This window comes from Diceros bicornis, chromosome 33 (assembly GCF_020826845.1).
Source record: "Diceros bicornis minor isolate mBicDic1 chromosome 33, mDicBic1.mat.cur, whole genome shotgun sequence".
NCBI lineage: Eukaryota > Metazoa > Chordata > Mammalia > Perissodactyla > Rhinocerotidae > Diceros > Diceros bicornis.
The window spans coordinates 26811028-26832608 of record NC_080772.1 but is presented as its reverse complement, the minus strand read 5'-3'; the positions used below and the strand labels follow the sequence as shown (position 1 = coordinate 26832608).

The window sequence follows — 21581 nt, the reverse complement described above, 5'->3', positions numbered from 1 at the left end:
ATGTCAGGATACACAGTTTGAAGTAAAAAAAAAAAATTAGGATAAAGGATGAGAAAGGATATTTCTAAAAGACTTTGAAAAGGGGGTGGGGGGAGAACTATGACTGAAGATATTTTTCATTCTGTACCACTTTTAAAAGCAGAAAGAGCCAGGCTTGTCACCAGAGCTCATAAAATATTGCCTTTACGACTTGATGATGGCATGCGTGTGCGAAAGTGTTGGGTCAGCCAATTCAGCCGTGCTGTATTTTTAGTAGGATGGTTTTCCATTCTCTCAGAGTTAATAAAACCATAAGATAACTAGAGGAAGAGTACCGCCTGTGAGGTTGACCAGGTCAAAGATAAGAGCGTATTCGCTGTCATAAGATATGAGTCATAAATTTTGAAACTTCCATATTCTTTTTCTCCTAAAACACTAGCAAAAATGGAAAGTAAATTTATTTTAGTTAAGGTGATTTTAAGATTGCAATCTTACGATCTCTTATGAAACAATGTCCTCGGGACCGTTGACAGACGTTAATAAAGTTGCAGCAAGTAGGGGATCTCTCCCGAGAAGACTGAGGTTTGAATATCAATATTTAGGAAAGGTGAAGAAACCTTAAGAATTATGTAAAAGGCTTCTAAGAGAGAGCTAGATCTGCTTGTTTCAGAAAGAAAAGAAAGAATAATATGTATCCCCAAATTCCTTATTGAAAACTGCATTTTTAACTATAAAGAAGAGTGAGAGGGGGTGTATTAACCTATGTATTTGTCATATAAAGAATAAGTCAGGTGTCAAAGTTGCATTTCAAAACTTGAGGTAAAATTATCTTCTGTTAACCAAAAAGAACGAAAACATGGCCAGTAGCCCATAAATTATTTAGGTTAATGCTCTACCCTGCTCTGCTGGAAAGATAAGATATTTAAACCATCAGAATTTTTTTCTGCAATTATTCTTTTATTAAAGAGATTCACCAATTTCTATGTCAAAATCTACTATCTACCCCAAACTTACTGTTAACTATCAGCTTCATTAATTTGGAAGAGAAAATACTGGATTTTTGCTTTTCAGTGAGTAGTCTTTAAGTTGGAGTGAATCATTAATATTTTATTTTAAAATCATACTTACCGGTAGCTTAGTCTCCCTCTCTTTTTTTTTTACAGAAATCGTCATTAATTTTCAGCCTAAACTGACTCATATGGAAATGCATATGTGGAGATAAAAAATTAAAATGTAAGCTATGCTTTTATGAATTTCATTTACATGATCAATCTTTAGAAAAATGCTAAAAGACATTATGAACATTTGTAATCTTCTTATTGCTATCCTTTTTGACATAAAACCATATTTATCTATGTTTTCATCTAACTAAGCTTGATATTATGCTGTCACTGTAAATAAGAGAAATATATCTATTTTGAAACCTAAAAGTTATCTCCTAATCTATTTAGGAAAAATTATTGCAGTATTCTATGAACAGTGGAAGATATAATTTCACTATTTTTGAAAATAATTTTATTTCACAAATTGTAAAACTCTTAAAGGAAATATGAGTTTATGATTTGCTTGTACTTTTGTAAGAAAAAAGCTGGGGTTCAAGTAGAAATGGATGAAAATGATTGAAAAAGTATGTAATTAATCCCATAAACCATCAAATATGCCATTAGAAATTAGTCATTTGGAAACAAGAAAGTATTTCTCCTTTAATTTTGTGAACTTAATTTTTTGCCTTCTTTTTTGAGACTAGCAACCTCAACGAAACTAATGGAATTTTTGTCTCTTTAAAATATTGAGTGACAAAGAAAAACTAGCTATGTTCAAGATAGCTTTGATATATCTTACATTTCTGTAGTGTAGTGATTTGATTTAATTCTTTTATAGCTTGCGAAATAGTTGTGAAAAATATCTCTTTGTCTATGAGAGGCATAAGCATGCGGCAAAACTGATAAGCATAGTCTTGTAGCAGCAGTTCCCTGCCAATGTTTCAATGTGCTCAACATATTTGTTTCTAAATTAACCATATTTAGAATGTAGGATAATATAAGCAGATTATTTAATATGTTCAAAATGAAATGAGTGCACACTAAACTAGAATATCTAGTCTATTGTTTCTGCCCTTAACAGAATATAAGCTCTGTGAGAGGGGGATTATTTTGTCTACCACATTCACTTCTGAAACCTCAGACCCCAGAACAGTGTTTGGAAAGTAGCAGTGCTCCATAAATATTTGTTAAATAAGTAAAGGAATGCATGAAAAGCCAATGTTCAGTTAATGTTTATGAAATAAAGATATTCAATTGGTAAAAGAATAAAAAAAGTGTTTAAAATACATTTATAATTTCAACCTATTAATAAATTTTGCCATTTACCTTTTTTAATTTTTTGAGGAAGATTAGCCCTGAGCTAACATCTGTTGCCAATCCTCCTCTTTTTTGCTGAGGAAGATTGGCCCTGGGCTAACATCCGTGCCCATCTTCCTCTACTTTATTATTATTTTTTTCCTTGTGAGGAAGATCAGCCCAGTGCTAACATCTGTCAAACCTCCTCTTTTCTGCTGAGGAAGACTAGCCCTGGGCTAACATCTGTGCCCATCTTCCTCCACTTTATATGAAACGCCGCCACAGCATGGCTTGCCAAGCAGTGCGTCGGTGCGCGCCCGGGATCCGAGCCAGCAAACCCCAGGCCACCGCAGCGGAGTGTGTGTACTTAAACGCTTGCAGCCCTGGGCTGGTCCCTGTCTTCCTCTACTTTATATGGGACCCGCCACAACATAGTTTGACAAGTGGTTCGTAGGTCTGCGCTCGGGATCCGAACCCGCGAACCCCAGGCCGCCGAAGCAGAGCACGAACTTAACCGCTGTGCCAGGGGGCTGTTATCTTTTGAACAGGATGTTGGAATGTTATTTAGACAATAACTTTGTTGCCAGGGATAACACAGTAGTTGAGAGAACGGTGTCTGGAATCAGATAATCACCAAAGATTGGCTCTACTGCCTACCAGCTGGGTGTCAGTGTTCTGGGGTAAATTCTTAAACTTAATGAACTGTAGATTCTTCATTGAGAAAAATCAGAAGTCGTGTGAAAAGGTTATTGTGATTAAATGAGAAATGTGTGTGTATAAAACTTTTCATCAATGATGTTGTCATCATTATATTATATATCATTACCTTCTTTTTTCATTCCTGCTCTGAAACACTTTCTCAGTCGACAATATCTACATTGATTCCTTTTGTCTTTGTCAACAACACATTGCCGACTGAACCTACAATGTCAAACAAAGATGTATTAGTTTACAGAAAATTTTGTTGATCAAAAAAAGCAAATAGACAAATACACTTTAGATAAATGTGGTCCAATCTGGATCAATGTATAAGAACAACTAATTATGACTTTTCCAGTCTCGTGATCAGCACGTACATGGAAACACAAGCCTCACCTCTGAGGCCGTCTCTATGATAAAATAAAACTGAATGACATATCACTTTTGGCCACTATATATGATCATTTCCATCACGAGTCATGAAAGCCAAACCTAGTTTAAAAATCTTTGGCATATAAATTCTAATTGCTTATTGCCAAATGATTCCCCTCCTCTTCCGTGCTTTTCCCCTATTTAAATCTTCTTCTATTAATTTTACCTCACATCCAATTGAAGTTTACTCTAAATGCCAGATTACATATCAAGAGACAGTTGAGAACAGCATTGAGAGCACAGTCTGCACAATTTATTACCACTTCACACCCACCAGGATGGCTATAATCAGAAAAAACAGACAATAACAAGTGTCGACGAGGATGTGGAGAAACTGGAACCCTCATTCATTGCTGCTTGTAATACAAAATGGTGCAGGTTGGAAGAAACTTTGGCAGTTTTTGAAAAACAAGAGTTACTGTGTGACTCAGCAATTCCACTCTAAGGTATATACTCAAGAGAAATGAAAATAGATATTCACACAAACACTTGTACACAAATGTCCATAGCAACATTATTCATAATAGCCAAAAAGGGGGGACAACCCAAATGCCTGTCAGCTGATAAACAGAGAGACAAAATTTGGTATACCCACACAATGGAATATTGTTGATTGGCAATAAACAGGAAGGAAGTACTGATACACGCTACAACATGGATGAACCTTGAAAACACTATTCTAAATGAAAGAAGTCAGACACAGAAGGACACATAATGTATAATTTCATTTATATCGAATGTGCAGAAGAGGCAAGTCTATAGCAACAGAAAGTAGATCTGTAGTTGCCTCACATTGGTTGGGAGGGAGGTGGGGGGAATGAGGAGTGATGACCAAAGGGTACGGGGTTTCTTGATAGCGTGAAGAAAATGTTCTAAATCGATTGTAGTGATGGTAGCACAACTCTGTGAATATACTGGAAAGCTGAATTATACACTTAAAAAAAAGAGTACAGTCTCTGGAATTAGACCTGAGCCTAATTCCCAGGTCCACCAATCACTCTCGATAGAACTTGGGGATGTTATTTAATATGTACGACCTGTACATGTACAACGTTTACTATTTAACAGTATGTTAAATAACATTCCCAAGTTAATTTACAATTGTAAAATAGGGAGGACTTGCTGTAAAATGTTGTTATGTGAATGTACTTTAAAGACTTTGGAGCAAATATTAATCATATAGTAAAGAATAATATTTCTTCAAAATTCTGGCAAAAAATTACCCACATGTATTGATATATCTCTGGTTATTTATAGTTGATTATTAATGATGAAAATAAAAGAATATATTTTGTGATCTATAAAAGAAGATATTTCTTCTAAAAAATATGGGTGGCTGCTTAAAATTAAATAACCATAAAGCCTACTATAAATGAGTTTAGCTAGAAGAGAGAGAAGTGAGAAGAAAAGCATTATTCTTTTGGGAATGCACAGCTGAGGAGACTCAGGAGAGGGGACCAGATTACCAATAAACACAACAGAAAAACACATCCAATTAAAATCCAAGTAATACAAAAAACATATTATTAAGCACCTACTGTGTACAAGATCCTGGTGTAGGGATTAAACAGAGGAATGTTACCTGTCTCCTTCATTCAAGTATACTACAATCTAAGAGAGTACACAAACAAGTTTACGAATAGCCACAATAAAAAAAACAATGTGAGAGGTATTGAAACAGCAATTTAAAGTGCATTGGGAGGGAAAGTATCAAATTTAGTGTGATGGAACATTAGAATGAAAATGAAATTTGTAAATCTAAGGAGATGGATAAATTTAAGACCAGCAAAACCTGAGCTTAAAAAACCTTTATGCCCCTAAGCTTGCATCAATATAGTCTATTCCAAATGGAAAATCATAGTATTTACTTAATATCAAAATATATAAAGAAGGCTAAGTTGGCAGCAGTATTCATGATGCGAAGATGGGAGGAGTAAAAGCGTACATGCTGTTGGAATATTTTTTAAATTTCCAAAAGTCGCTATGGGAACACTCCTTTCCTGCTTTTCCCATACAGGAACGATGGAAATCTTCAAAGCCCTTTTTGCTGACATTATCTGATTCTTAAAAGTTGTTGTTGGGGGGCCGGCCCGGTGGCGCAAGCGGTTAAGTGCGCGCGCTCCGCTGCGGCGGCCCGGGGTTCGCTGGTTCGGATCCCGGGCGCGCACCGACGCACTGCTTGGTAAGCCATGCTGTGGCGGCGTCCCATATAAAGTGGAGGAAGATGGGCACCGATGTTAGCCCAGGGCCGTCTTCCTCAGCAAAAAAAAGAGGAGGATTGGCGGATGTTAGCTCAGGGCTGATCTCCTCACAAAAAAAAAAAAAAAAAAAGTTGTTGTTGGATTTAGTTGTGTGTTCGCCATTTTTCATATGTATGTATTTCACCTTTAACAGAACACATGACTCAAAAAAGTATTGTTTACATGTTATTTTGTATTTTTTTAATTATTAATCTTTTAGAAGCACTCAACATTTGATGTAATCATACAGAAAATGCTTTTGATGAAGGAAATCTACTCTATCTACTTTTTACCTCTAGAGTTTTAATGTACATATATAAAAGCAAGACCCTTACTTTTTTTTTGTTTACCAAGAAGGTTTTAAAGTGGATGATTTACATTTTTTTAACCTACTTTAAGCTCTCCTAGAAAAATTACTAGAGAACTCTAGTCAGGTATTTGGAGAGTTATATATTAACTTTTTCCACACTCCTAGAAATCAAATGGTGTCATATTGTGAGAGAGTTAACTTCTTCCCAAACGTCCAATGTGTTCCTAAAACACCATAATAATCCTACCTATGCCTTCCAGAGACAGAGCAAACATAGATATTTTTCTGTTACAGTCAGTCATTTTTTAACAGCCTATATTTAACATAGGTGGAATCTGCATTCAAGAACTGTCATTCCGAACACTCAAGGTGAACAATATAACCCTATATTGTGCTATCATGTTGACTAGATATTATTAAAAATAACCAGCCTACTAGAAATGTCTGACACACAGAATATATATAAGTTTTAGACAAAACATTAAATTCAATGTCAAAACTGTGGCATGAGAAATACATTTAAAATTTTAGGACTGAAAATTTAATTTCATCCATTAACATCAACAAGCTACCAAAATCATCTGCACTTTTATAATTTTGTTTTAACTCAGGATGTGAAAGAAAATCATTGTGCACAAAAATACGCACATTGTGAAACCATCTAAATACAGATGTAGATATGTCCATTGGTATATGAACATGTGGTAAAACAATAAAGAAATCCAAGGAAAAGACAAACACCACATTTCAGACGTAGTTACCTCTGGGAGAGAGGGGAGAAAGAGTAAGTGACAGGGCAGGTGTCCACTAGAGGCTTCAACTATATATACTGGTCTAAGATGGGTGGTAAGTATGTGGATTTTTTTATATACGTTTTATGAGTCTCAAATGTTTCATAACAAAGAATCACCTGTGTGAATGCACGCTACATACACACCTACACAGCCTCACTCTAATGTAGCTTATACATTTTGTGCTTGGAATTTCAGAAATATGAAAGCTTTGAATTTTATTCCCTTGCTTCTTACATGCCATTTGGAAACACCTCTAAAGATAACTTTCCTAAAAGGAGCATTTGAAGTACCTGCAGGAATAAACATGACTCTTGCGTATGCTGCGTCTGAAGAAGCCCTTGCACCCGTCACAACTTGATGCCCCATAGTGCTTTCCTGTCGCTCTGTCCCCACATATAGCACATAGACAGTTGACACCGTTGTCTGTGGTATTCATACTTGTCGTCTCTGGGGCAGAACTATCTGTTAAAGAAAAAGGAAGAGTGGAGTTCAAACTAATGCTGAGCATTTCTTGTTTAAATTGCCCTAATTATTCATAGGCTGGAAAACAGTCCCTTCCTTGGCTTCTTGGAGGCCCCACATCAGTGCCCTCCTTTTAACCAATGGCTGCTTCTGCCAGTCTCCATTCCAATCTCCCCTCTCATATTTCTGATGATTAAATTTTGGGATACCTTAGTGCTCTGTCCCCAACTACACCCTTCCCCTAGGGAAGCTCATCCAGTCCCATGACATTAAATACCATCTGTATGATGAAATATCTCCAAAGTTTATCTCTAACCCTGATGTCTCCCATGGGTATCAGTCTGAAATGCCCAAATACCTATTTAACAATTTCACCTTAAGTTTAATAGGAATTGCGAATTAATGTATCAAAATAGAACTCTGATTTTTTCCCTACAACTTGTTGTTCCTTCAGTCTTCCCTGTGGCAGTCAATGGTACCATCCAGTGCCTAAGGCCAATAACCTGGGAGTCTTCATTGAATTCTCTCCATCGCTCAAATCTAATCCAATAGTAAAGTCCATATTGAAAATACATATGGAATCCATAACTCTTCATCAGTTGATAATCTTTCCCCTGGATTATTACAATAGCCTCCTAAATTTCTCTACTTCCACCCTTTCTCCCCTACTGTTTATCACCCCAAAGCCCCCAAGGTGCTCCTGGTATAAGAAATTCACATCATAACAGCCTTCTGCATGCAACTCTTAGATACAGATGCCTCTTACCATGGCCTGTAAAGCCTCCCTCCCACCTCTCTGAGCCCTTTATCTGGCACTACTTTTCTTCTTGTTCACCATTCTCCAGCAAGGTTGCCTTTTTTTTTCCCTTGAAGTCTGTTCCCATCTCAGAGCCTTTACACTTGCTGTTCCTTCTGCCTGGAAGGAAAGTTCTTCCTCAAGAATTTCTTCTAGTTGGTTACCTGATTTCTGCTCAACGCTCACATTTTCTGTGAAATATTCTCTGAACACACAACTAAAAGAATCACATACCATCTAACCTTCAAATAGAACCTAGAAGCCCACTTATTTTTTTTAAGTAACTACTTCATTGTCTAAAATTATATTATGCATTGGTTTACTCATTTATTACCCATCTTTGCTCATAGAATATAAACTTCATGATGTCAGAGAATTTATCTGTCTTACTCACGCCTCTGCTTCCAGCCCTTAGAATAGTATCTGGCATAAAGTGGACATCTAATATACAGTTTTGAAAGCAGAGACTTAAAAACTCCACATAGATATTTTTACTTAAATATTTATTAAATGAGTTAATATTGTTGACTACATCTTTAAAAATCTGGATGTACTCAAAGTATATTGAACATATAAAGTAATAAATTAAAAATTTAATTTTCATAAGATTGTATAATAATATAAATATAATAACAATTGATTATGATATCTCCAATATAACAAAAGGTAAAATTAAAGGTTGTTATGTCCCAATTACATTCTGTGACAACACATATATTCTACTTACTAATACTTCTGAGTAGACAGATATTATCATATATAATTTCCTAAAGTTAAAAAAAAAAACCCTTAATGATGAATATGCTTAAGGTTAATCATGTGACATTATAGAATTTAAAGCTAGGAATTTTTCTTTTGATAATATAAACAAAATAGATATTAGAAATATGGCAGTTAGAACTGTTAAGAATTGATTGTATTCTGGGAGCTTATATGGAAATATGAAAAAAATTCCACTCTTTCTTCCAGTGTAACACCATACTTACATATTGTTAACAATATTCTTACAAGAAAACAAGTTAGACAACACTTCGGAAAGTCAATTGCTTTAGTAAATATTTATGGTAAATCTGTCCCTACTATTTAGCAATCTATAGTCTTTTAAAAAAATCATGATTCTATCGAGATAAATACTCTATTAAATATCTCTCATCAAATCTAAACATAAGGAATCAAAATAGTGACTTTCTAAGATTTGCACTACAGGGTCATCTTAACTCTCTTTGTGCTTAAATTTCAGAGTTCCTCTTCTGACAATTTTTAAAAAATCTTCCCACTAATAAGCTATTGTTTATTGTAAATATAACAATATTTAGTAGCATAGTAGAACCTTAAGATATCCTTAGTACAGACACATTCTCAATCTTGAACTAGACACACACACACTTTTTCCAAAGCATACATAATTACTAGATTTTAGGAGTTCTAACAATTATAACTGATCTTAGACAAGATTTTTACTTGGAAAAAAATCTAAATTCAAAGTCAATAGTCAACTGTATTATATAAAGACATGAACCCTAACAATTTCATGTCTTATTTAAAGTTAAAATGTTACAGTAGATAAATACCAAGAGTTTTGTGAGGCTAAACATTAGCTTGTCAAGTGAAGTTATAATGTAAACCTTTATTTTTTTTCATATTTGTGTTCAATGCAAAAGCTTGATAGTAATTTTAAATGCAGTTTCTCACGAGCAGCAATGGAGAACCGGAATAATGAAAGGAGGCAGCCCGTAAAACTCTCCACGGTTCTACGGAAACTTTGTTCCATGTGTCATTTTAAATATTGCATAGAAAATATATTTTACAGCCAATCAGCCAATATCACTTATTACTGTGATTTACAGTAAATAAAATAACTGCTGAAACTACTCTTTTTGCCTAACCGGCCCATGACAGAATTCTGAGGTTACTTTATTACGCATAACTAGGCTTTTTCTATCTCAGACATAAAATAGGCATAGCATTATTAACTTAAATTTTGTGATGAAGTGCAAAAGCTCAGATTTGTGGCCGTAAAAAAGCCAGCCCTGAATTCTCCAGCACTAAAACACGGAGCCACCACCTGGGAAGCTCACCTTTACTTCTCTTATTACACACACTTTGCTTGATTTCTACACGCAGCTGAGAACTCACCATTTGAATTATATAGAATCTGCATAGTTTCAAACTCCAAAGTTGTATAAGTTGGGTCCAAAACTTCGCTGTAATTGGCCATGTCCATGTCCAGTATCGGTTCCGACGCCCTCATCATTGATTTAGAAACACACATGCAAGAGCACCACAGGCCCAGACTGTGGGATGGCTGCTTGGTTTTCAATCTGTGAGTGACAATCCAAAGGTAACTGTAACTGAGCGACTTCTGTGCTGCAGTGGGAGGAGCTGTAAAACTGTAAACTCCTTCAGCAGGCCATATTCTGCGTGTTTCTTTCTCTTTTATAGCATGCGAAAGCAATTCCTTGTGATAATCTTGGAATGCTTCATGGAATCACCTTATCTGAAGTGCTTAGTGGACTAACGTGATTTCCTAAAGTGACTTCCAGTAGACTATAAACGATATCATTAAGAGGAGTAAAAACAGAAAAGGGGATCTTTCAGGTTTTACGCTGTAATTATAACATAATTTATCCCATGTAAGAGGCTGAAATCGCATACCACGTGTTCTAAAAGATGGGACTTGATTATAAATTTGATAAGTCAAGACTATAAGTTACCATTTAACCTTTAACATAAGCACTTAAAAATTTCAAGTTTTCTTACTCATACAATAAAGCTAACTTTGTTTATGTTGGGGTAAAACAAATTCGTAATTTGAAATGACAGATTTATGATATATTCCAGTAGTAGCCTGGGCATAACCCTAATCTGACCTTTAACATAGTTTCTTTAACTATCAATTTAGGAGTCTGTGTTCCTTGCATGTTGGTAAATTTCCCAAGGGCAGAACCAGGATAGTCACTAGCATATTGTAGGCATGCAATAAGTAATGGTTACATGAATAAGGCTTCCTTTCTTTTGACTTCTGATGTCTGTTACATTCTAGGCATTAAACTGAAATAAAATTATCCCTAACATGTGTGGATCTACACATTCCCATCATCAACCTTGTAATCTCTAACATCTATATAGCACGCTGTATCTTTTATGTGTACATATGACAAGGGACATTGAGAGCTTGGGGAACATTTAGAAGATAGTATTGAATGATTATCTTTTACTTCTGAGAATATGTTTATTGATTTTATCTTCCAAGAAAGAATTCCAGTCACATTTACATTATAAAGTTACAATTTCATTTTCCACATTTGTTAAAGATTACTGCAAAGTAATATTTCTTATTTAATTTCTTAATACCATAAACCTCATGAACATTGTATATTAGAAATATCATATTTTTCATCCGAGAAGGCTGGTCCCTTAAAATAAACTCTAAACCATGTGAAGAACTGTGAAGAAAATAGCAGAGAGTTGTTTTAGCAGCCTGACTCATTAAATCAAATAGTGATCTTTGGCATAGTCCTGTTGCATTCATACTCTGTAGCACTCTTAATTGTGAGGATAATATTTGGGGATAAATTTGAGGGATTGATTTTCTTTAGTGAAGACTAACTGTAGTTATTCAGATTTTGGAGAAGTGGACAGCAAGCAAATCCTGTGATTTTCATTTGCATGAAGTCATTTCTTATTTGTGGTAAAATAACACAGACGTGTTTCCCGTGTGAACCAAAGGAGTGAACTGTGCATAGCCCACAGTCTTTCTCATCTACGTAGTAACTAACCAATGCTGAGAGATTCACAGATGGGAGTGTCCCAACAGAAGGAAAAGAAAAAGGTAGAGAACTGTTCATTTATAGGACTGCAAACACTAAAAGAAATGTGGATATAGCTCAGGAGAACAACGCTGTCATAGTTTTACTGTTCTACCTCATCCTGTGCCCATGGGCGGCATCCCTATCGGATCAGGGCACTCCACTCCAAAGTGGAAGAGGCTACAGATACATCTCAGCACAGATCCTCAAGTAGCCACTAGCAATTAATCAGAGCTGGCTTTCAAGATGAAACCTGTTTCCCATCCATGTTATTGTCAATTATTTTCTTCATTTTACAGAGTAAAATCATGAGAATTTCCAGAAGATATAGCAGACCCAAATAGCACGCATATCTCCTCAAGTGGGCTTTGTGTTTCTAAAGATATTCAGGCGTGGCAACACCCACGGAATCCAGCCAGCCTCAGTCTAGTAAAGGGAAGGTTCTCTTTAGACTTTCTTTTTCTAAAAGAAATTACAAAGTACAGTAAAGTCCTCTTTTCTTAAATTCTAGGATATGCAATTTACTGAACTGGTTAAGCAAATAAAATAATTAAACAAGAATCATAAAAATGGTATATCCATGCTAATAGTGTTTTTGACTTACATATGTATCACTGCTACTGTTTTTTGGATAACCAAGTCCTTTTGTTTGAGAAAGAATCACTTATTTGGGATTCTGTATTAATTTTTTTTTTTATAAATTCCATTCACGGCCTTTGATTTCTAGTATTTGTTTTTAAATGGAGAAAAAAGTTAAAGCTATCTGTAAAGCAACCTGAATGCAGAAGATGTCTACAATATTATACTTTTTCATAATATTTTATATATTTTGATCAACTTGCTTTTATCTGCTTCAAAAGTATTTCCCTTCATTTTTAAAGGGAAGAAAATCTCTTTTAACCTTCATGTTTCATCAGATTATACAATATTTAACTAAATTATAAAATGAAATAATAAGAACAAATGGCATTAACATGCTAAGGAACAAATAAAAGTGACCCTTGATAACTACATAAAGTAGATGAGATGGTCAGGGGACACTGCAGCACTATTCACAATAGCCAAGATGGAAATAATACAAATGTCCATTAACAGGAATGGATAAAGAAAATGTGGTATACAATGGAATATTATTCAGCCTTAAAAAAGAATAGACTACTGATACCTACTACAACATGGATGAACCTTAAAAATATTATCCTAAGTAAAATAAGCCAGTCACAGAAAGACAAATACTGCATGATTCCACTAATACGAGAACTCTAATGTAGTCAAACTCATAGATTCAAAGAGAGGAATGGTGGTTGCTGGGGACTGGGGGAGGGAGAAATGGGGAGTTACTAATCAAAGGGTGTAAAATTTCAGTTAAGCAAGATGAATAAGCTATGGAGATCTACTGGACAACATTGTACCAGTCAACAAGACTGTATTGTACACTCAAAAATCTGTTAAAAGGGTAAAGCTCATGTTAGATGTTCTTTCGAAAATAAAGTGAAATAGAAAGATTAATGGAAAAGAAATGAACTATATCATGGAAAAATGATCAACCTTATTAGTAATTAGAGAAATGGAAAATAAAACAACTAAAACTGTTTTAAAAAAAAAAAACAAAAATGGTGCCTACCACTTAAGGAAGTTAGCCTACCCTGGAAACTGATTAGTATGTTCCACAAAGGAGGCTGAGAACCTGAGTTAATGCAGGTAGTTGGCTAAGTGGAGATCAGTTAGAGTTTCTCTTCTATTGATTTTAACATGAGATAACTTGTATTTATAAATTAATTTATATTCCTCCTTATGACCAGTCCCTGCTCTCTACTTCTGAAATTAATTAGGCTAAATTCAGAATATTTTTATTTGCTTAAAGAGGAGTAGGGGAGGACAATGAAGAAGATAAGAGAGAAAAGATAGAAGGAGAAAAAGAAGCAAATGTCACAGAGAAACCATTTTAGTCATGATTACTTTTGGATTTTTAATTATGCATCATAATCAAAGCAAGCATCACACTCTTTAGTATTCCTTCTGTTTCCCATTCAACAGTGATTGCGGAAATTTCAAAATTTAGTAAATTTGATTTTTGGAAGCACGTCCATGGCACAACTGAACAAAATTAAATTATAAAATTTAATTGTATAAACCTTAGATACATCAAACAGTTATGGTATTTATTCATATATTTTCACATTAAAATTCAGTTATTTTCAGGAAAGGGAGCTTTTCATTACTGTTTCATCAAGTACTTCTCATGAGTAAATTCATTAAGCTACATTAGATTAAAAGCCTAAGTAGTTATAAAAAAACTACATTAATTTTATGCCTAGATGATATAGACACTATTATCCTTAAATAAATGGGATTTATGTTAGTAAACCCTACATCAACATAAATTTATGAGTACTTTTAAGATTAATTCTAAAGGTTTTATTGAGAAAAACATCAAATATTCATGTTAATTCCTAAGAGAATAATTTACAATAAGTAGCATAAATTTTCTAAAGGAGAAATATATAAAGTTAACTATATTCAAAAATATAAATATTTATGATAATCTATGATCTACTGAAAATCTCTCTTAACAAAGGTCACTTTGCAATATTTGTTCTGAAAGCAGAGCAATGGTACTATTCTTTAGCGGATCTCCTGGTTTGTAGGCTAAGATGTACCTTCTTAGTTCTAGTCAGGTCAGAAAAAAAGACGATATTACTTGCAGATAAAAGATTGATTTTAAATAGCATAACTAATATTCTTGAAAGTATTTCTTTCATAGCAATGTTCTCTAAACTGGCATGTGAAATATGATATTTAAATTTCTTTAGGGCAACATAACAAGAGATGAAAACAACATCGTGTTTAAAGAAGACAACAACTCAATTCACTATTGACTAGTCAAGATAATTGCAGAAACATTTCTATCTTATCTGAAGGACAATTAAGCCTGTTAAATTGTTCTATACTTCATATTTGATTCAATCATGGCTTCATAGCATGATTCAAAATAAAAAACAAGCTAATAAAAATCAAGATTATTTTCAAAAGAGAATTTTCATGAAAATAGTTTGGAATGTTAATATCAATATTAAAACATTTTATTTTAAAGTTATAGTTAATAAAATTTGTTCTATAAACTTACTCTTTTCAGATTATTTTTCATTACCAACGGCATTTTAATCTTCAAAGCAAATTACTATCACTGACATGCAAAGTTTGAAACTAGCTGTAATGATGGGATTCTATTTTCAAAGAGCTTCATAAGTCCTTTCTTAAAGCCCAGATTATATATAATTTTTAGATAAACAAAAACAATTTTTCAGTGTCTTTTTTCCCTTCTTGGATCTAGCTAATGATCATGCAATGACCAGCACACCTACAGGACTCGATACGTCGTTTAAACCAAAGTCATTCCCAACATTAAAAAATTATTATTATTATTTTTGAAATATACTCTTATTCTAGAAATGCTGAAAAATTTTTAAATTTAAACTGAACTTAGGTGATTTAGTTTTGTAATTCCTCTTAAATAATTATAATTATTTTATAGCTCATTGCTCAGTTCATGTTGTTTTTCAGTTTATGACAATAGTCCAAGGAAACAATTTTAAATCCTTATTTTAGATCCTTCTTTCATCTGATCAATGCAAACAACTCACATCACTACTAAGAAATGCCATTTGATTGTAAAATCTAAATAAATGGACAGACAAACACAGTACCTTGTGCAATAGCTGGATTAGTTTAGAAAGATGTTACTATCTGTAAAATTTATGATTTACCTCAATTATTCATATTTTTTTCTATTTGCTCATTAAAACATCTGATTATTTAAAACTAGTTGTGCAAATAAATGTGAAACCCAAAACTAAAGCAGAGTGGAAACTACCATAATTAAATCAGTTACTGCTAAGATAGCTGAGACCTTAATGTAACCAAGAAAATACTTGGAGTAAAAGTTTAGAGGTGATATGAGAAATCTGCATATATTAAACCTACCTTCAAGGTCAGTTGCCTTGTGATTCAAAACAGACTCTCCTTTTCAGAAGATAAGGAGCTGATTAGTACTGAATTATTAACTGGAATATAGATTATACTGGTTAGGAAAATAAGGAGTCTGGATATAAGGAGCATGTTAGGATTCGACAGTCACTGTTTCTGCACCTCCTTTTTACAGTGGATATTATCATTGTTGCCACTGCAAACTCAGCAAAGCTAGTCAGAATATTTAAGATTGCAGTGGCACTCTGATACCAAAGTTGCTTCATTATGCAAAATGAAGGGAAGGAAGGTATCAGTTTGTGCCAGTACCTATTTCAAATATGTTCTGAAGAGGTATAATGTTTAATAAAAATAGCGGCAGTTTTACTATACTGAATGCACAGACTTGAACATTTTGAACAAATGTATTATAATGACCATAAACTTTAGCCTCTGGGAGCCAAATGCATACATACATACATACATACATACACACATACATTCATGCGTACACATGAGTTACTCTTTCTTCGTTTAAAAAATGTAGTAATAGATCATATACACAGTCATACAGTCAAGAATTGCTCAACATTCCTCCTTAAAGGTTTTTTTTTTTTTTTTTTTTTTTTTTTTTTTTTTGTGAGGAGATCAGCCCTGAGCTAACATCCGCCAATCCTCCTCTTTTTTTGCTGAGGAAGACAGCCCTGGGCTAACACCTGTGCCCATCTTCCTCCACTTTATATGGGACGCCGCCACAGCATGGCTTACCAAGCAGCGCGTCGGTGCGCGCCCGGGATCCGAACCAGCAAACCCCGGGCCGCCGCAGCAGAACGCGCGCACTTAACCGCTTGCGCCACCGGGCCAGCCCCCTCCTTAAAGGTTTTTTATACACATAGAACAACATATTAATGTGCTATTTGATTTAGATAAAACTAAGTAATATTTGCATCTCCATCGAATAAAGGTAGGTATATGGTTGATTCAAATGAAATGTTAAATATTTCACCTCCTTTTAGATAAATTTCTTTTTGAAAAGGAAAGATTAGTTTCCTTTGGAATAAAAATATAGAACAAAATTAAAATATTAATAGCAAACAAATATTAGTTTAATTTGAACTAAACATCGTAGGTAAGGTCATGGCTTTTGGCAGTGTGCTAAGTTTCAAAATCAAAGTAACACAAGCTCTCATCACTCTCAAGTAAGTACTTGGGAATTGCTGAATGCCTCACTTATACATTAGACCAGTGAGTCACAAATTCTCCTGCACATTAGAACCATCTGGGAAACTTTTAAAGACTCCAAGTCTCAAAATGCATCAGATACCAATTGAATTATAATGTCTGGAGGTAGAAGTCAGGTATGGGTATTTAAAAAAAATCTTTTGCATGATTCCAATGTGCACCAAAGTCTGGAAACCACTGCTTTAAGCTGTAAGTTCTATGAAGGTGAAGACCTTATATTCTCTATTCATTAATATGTCTTTAGGGTCTAGACTGGTGTCTGCCACATGGTAAACACTCCACAAATACTTACTGAATGTGTGAATAAGATACATATGCAAATAATTAACTTTGACAGAGTAGAGCATTTATATGGGGCACATAAGTACATTTTGTACGTCAAGCACTTTTCTAGTCACTGAGTATTTCTACATGAACAAATAAATAAAATCTCTCATGGGACTTATAATCAAGTAACAATAATAATGATTTACATCTTTATAAAGAGATGGATAATTGAATCATTGTCTTTCCACTGGAACCACAAAGCTGGATTGAGAAATACCGTTAGTGTCTTACACATTCAGACCTTGAAACAACAAACTTACTGGTTTGCAGGTAGATAGAAAGAGGTGTAAATCCTCCTACTCTCTGATTCCTCAATGCCTGTCTTAATTTACATAGTTGTTTATTCATAGCTATTTCAATGGGAAATTGCTGCAAACAGTGAATTAGCAAATATTGACCCATTGCTCTTAGGGGAAATATCAGGTTAAGTTCCTATGAGCTTCTGGTCACAACACTTTCACCAGCCAGTCGATTTGTAACCTTGTTTTCTGTGGATTTTTGTTTAAAGACTACTTATTGAATATGTACATTGTTGATTCATTAACACTGAACCAACGGCCAACAGCAATACCACTCATGCCTGAATGAAGCACATCTAACACACATATTTTCTCTGCAAAGTGCATCATAGCCTTCCTGCAATTAGGAATGCTAGACAGCACTTCAGTATTACACATGGGGGTGATTTTAAACAGCAAAATCACCACCAAAAAGCCCAGAAATGAGGAAAACGTGGCACTAAACCTGTTGTGAGAAGGATACTTGTTTACAGTATAAGAACTGAAACAAGAAGGCAGAATGTTGCCTTGCTTGACCTCAAGTGGGAATATGCTCACTGAGCCACTCAAACTTTTCACCACTCGGCAGATGCACCAAAGACTTGCAAAAATGCCTCCAGTATTGATTTTGAGGTTAGAAAGAAATTTTAGCAAGTGGGCAAATTCGCAAACACAGAATCTGCAAATCATGAGGATCCACTGGGTATACATACAGTATATGCATTATTACTGAGGTTTTCAATATGCAAAAAAAGGAAAACTATTCATTGGCTATATAACATATTAATTATATTTTGAAGCAAAGAAAATTTTTTGAGAATTACAAAGTCCTTTGTTGTCTTTCAAATATATACACATTTTTTGAATTCCTGCTTTAATTTAAGGCACTACCAACATTTAGAAAAGCTAGGTGAATATATTTTTGTGATTAGTGTTTGAGTTTTAAATGTAAAAATTGTATATTAACAAATCTCTTCCCTTTGAGGTTTGTCCATTTTTATTGAACCAACTTCTAAATGTTTACAAGTCGTTTTATTTGATACAGGAAACCAAACAATAACTTTTCAGTTGCAGGCTCCTAAACGTAAAAACTCTGTATCTAAATCTTTAATTAAAAAAAGAAAGAAAGGAAAAAAAACTTCAGCCAGTAATTTCACTGTGATGTTGGGTTATGACAGAAAATGAAATGTTTGTTCAGACAAACACCGTTACACTCACATTAATCAGGGCAATTTAGTTTTTCAATGATAAATATGCATTATGATTGCAGATATCATGTTAACTGTTTTCTCTTTAGTGATGGTAAAAAGGAAAACAAGAGAAAAGACAAGACAAGACAAGACAAGACAAGACAAGACAAGACAAGAAAAAAGAAAAGAAAAGAAAAAAGAAAAGAAAAGAAAAAAGGAAAGGAAAGGAAAGGAAAAGAACAACTTAAGGTTAGGAATATTGACCTCTGGAAAAGTTTGAGTAAGCCATGAGTATGTAGAATTTAAATAAATGCAATATGTTTTTGTATCAAAATGCTAGGAGCAAAAAAAATTATGTTTTGTTTAAGTGTTAAGAGCATATCAGAATAATTTTTCTGGTTTTACTACTATATTTTAAATGAAAATGAGTAAAAATTAATACCAAGTAGAAAAAAACTATATAGTAAAACTGCAGAGTAGCTGATTTATTTTTCATAGAGCTGAAGCTTATACAATTTTGAGAGGAATGAATTACTAGAAACACATTGCCAAGACAACCATTTTACTCAGACAGGCTGATCTTGTAATTTCTTGAGTCTTTGCTCCTCCCTGAGGAAGATGAAGTTGGGCACGTAATTATAGAATGTTTTGAATTGTTGAGCAAAGTTTCCTTTTACCGTGTCTCCCAAATTCACAGCAATTCCTTCTAGAGTTATATTCTGGCCTAGTTATTCACATTCCTTATTGTACCTAGTATAATACTGTACACATAATATGTATACCATAAATTTTTATTTAATAAATACATTAATAGAAAGTCAACCCATGTGAAATGTGTGTCTACCATAGGTCTTTAAAAGGTGCTTATCTCTGGGTGTTCAAATTCTAATCTGTAGATACACGGAAGTGTAATAATTGTGAAACTTTATCAAGCTATACACTTACGATATGTGCACTTTTCTGTATCTATATGATACTTCAATAAAGAGTCTAAGAAATTAATCTGCTATTAGATTGTATCTTAAGGAAGTATCACTATTTCTAGCAGTTTAAAGTAGCCCCTGCAAAGTGTTTTCTGTTCAATGTTTTCATTATACGGCACACGTCAGTACACTACGAATATTCTTAGAGAAGTGAAAATTATTGATATTTCAATGAAAAATATAGATGAGCAAATACAGGGAATTATTTTTTCTGGTCAGTTACAATCAATGTAAGTGTTAATGAAATGTCTTGGTAACATTTTAACTAAACTTAATACTCTCTTCAGTTTTATGGACTTTGGGGAAGTTTTAAAAAATTCACTGAATCTCTTTACCCTAAAACATGTTCAATAGTTCACTAGTTACATCTTCAACGCTTATATATTACTATTGCACATGCCGGCTTCCCCCTACATTCAACATACTCAAAGAAGATTCACATAGATACTTCTCCACTATTTTCCTTAATTGTTCATCCAAAATATTGGAACAATTAGTTTATTATATATGTAGCAGTGGGATCAATGTTTTTTGTTTGTATAATTGAGGAAAGCAGAAAATGAAACAAATGATTAAAATTTCTTCTGCAAGAGGAAACCATTGCAGCAATGGGACTCGCGGGCTAAGAGAGCCTATCAGATAATGATAGAGATATAATGTTCAAATTCCTTGATTCTAGAAGGCTGAATTAGCATCTAGGAACAGCATGATGGAGAAAAAATTCATCATTCTGTGGATTTCAGGGTATTATTCTTTTGCGTCATTTATAGACAGCTGGGATTCAAAAGAGGTCTTTCTGGTTCCAAAGGCTTTGCTGCTTCTTTTACGCCATCTGTTTTGTGGTATGCTTCAATTCACTTTGTCTAGCTATTTAAAGACAAGTAATCAAACTCCAGGGAGAGTATTTCCATTATATAGGCATGGCATAATTCCAGCTTTATATTAACTTAAATGAAATATCATCACTTCACCAAAATTTAGGTGGCATATTAGTAAAATCATCAAACTGTAGCAGTGGTTCTCAATGAGGGGTGATTTTGCCCTCCAGGGGACATTCAAAAATGTCTGGAGACATTTTGGGTTGTGACAACTGAGAGGGGTGATACTGGTATCCAGCGGGTAGAGGCCAGGGACATTGTAAGTATCTTACAAAGACAGAGCGATCACTCAGAACAAAGAATGATCTTGGTCAAATGCCAATAATGCTGAGATTGAGAGACTCTGACCTACAGTATAGTAGACCCAGGTCATGCGTCCTCATTTAAAATTCTATGTATTTTAACCGAGAATCAATAGTGACAGTGTGTTCCAGCGCTCTGAAAACTACAAGGATCAATTGTGATAACATGCTTGAGCCTTTTGGAAATTACAAAGAATGTTTAATCATTATTTATTTATTTAAAAGTTATTATCATTATAAAATAAATGTTCAGGGCCAGCCCCGTGGCTTAGCGGTTAAGTGCGCGCGCTCCGCTACTGGCGGCCTGGGTTCGGATCCCGGGCGCGCACTGACGCACCGCTTCTCCGGCCATGCTGAGGCCGCGTCCCACATACAGCAACTAGAAGAATGTGCAACTATGACATACAACTATCTACTGGGGCTTTGGGGAAAAAAAAGGAGGAGGATTAGCACAGATGTTAGCTCAGGGCTGATCTTCCTTACAAAAAAATTAAAAAAAAAACAAATAAATAAATGTTCGTATAAATACACCCTGGTATACTCTAAGCTGTACAG

At 34.4% G+C, this 21581-nt stretch overlaps 1 protein-coding gene across 3 annotated transcripts in view; it reads right to left on the bottom strand.

Moving 5' to 3' along the window:
• Nucleotides 1-21581, bottom strand: part of HNF4G (hepatocyte nuclear factor 4 gamma) — a 118762-nt gene that overhangs the window by 15502 nt on the left and 81679 nt on the right. For 2 of the 3 annotated variants that reach the window (XM_058528912.1, XM_058528910.1), the window contains 2 exons: nucleotides 7084-7255; nucleotides 3145-3239 (listed from right to left, as the gene is read on the bottom strand). In XM_058528912.1, the coding sequence (XP_058384895.1) occupies nucleotides 3145-3239; nucleotides 7084-7229 (241 nt within the window). In that variant the 5' untranslated portion in view covers nucleotides 7230-7255. Of the gene's footprint in view, nucleotides 1-3144; nucleotides 3240-7083; nucleotides 7256-10187; nucleotides 10353-21581 lie in introns of those variants that run through there. The other variant, XM_058528909.1, reaches the window with a different exon arrangement.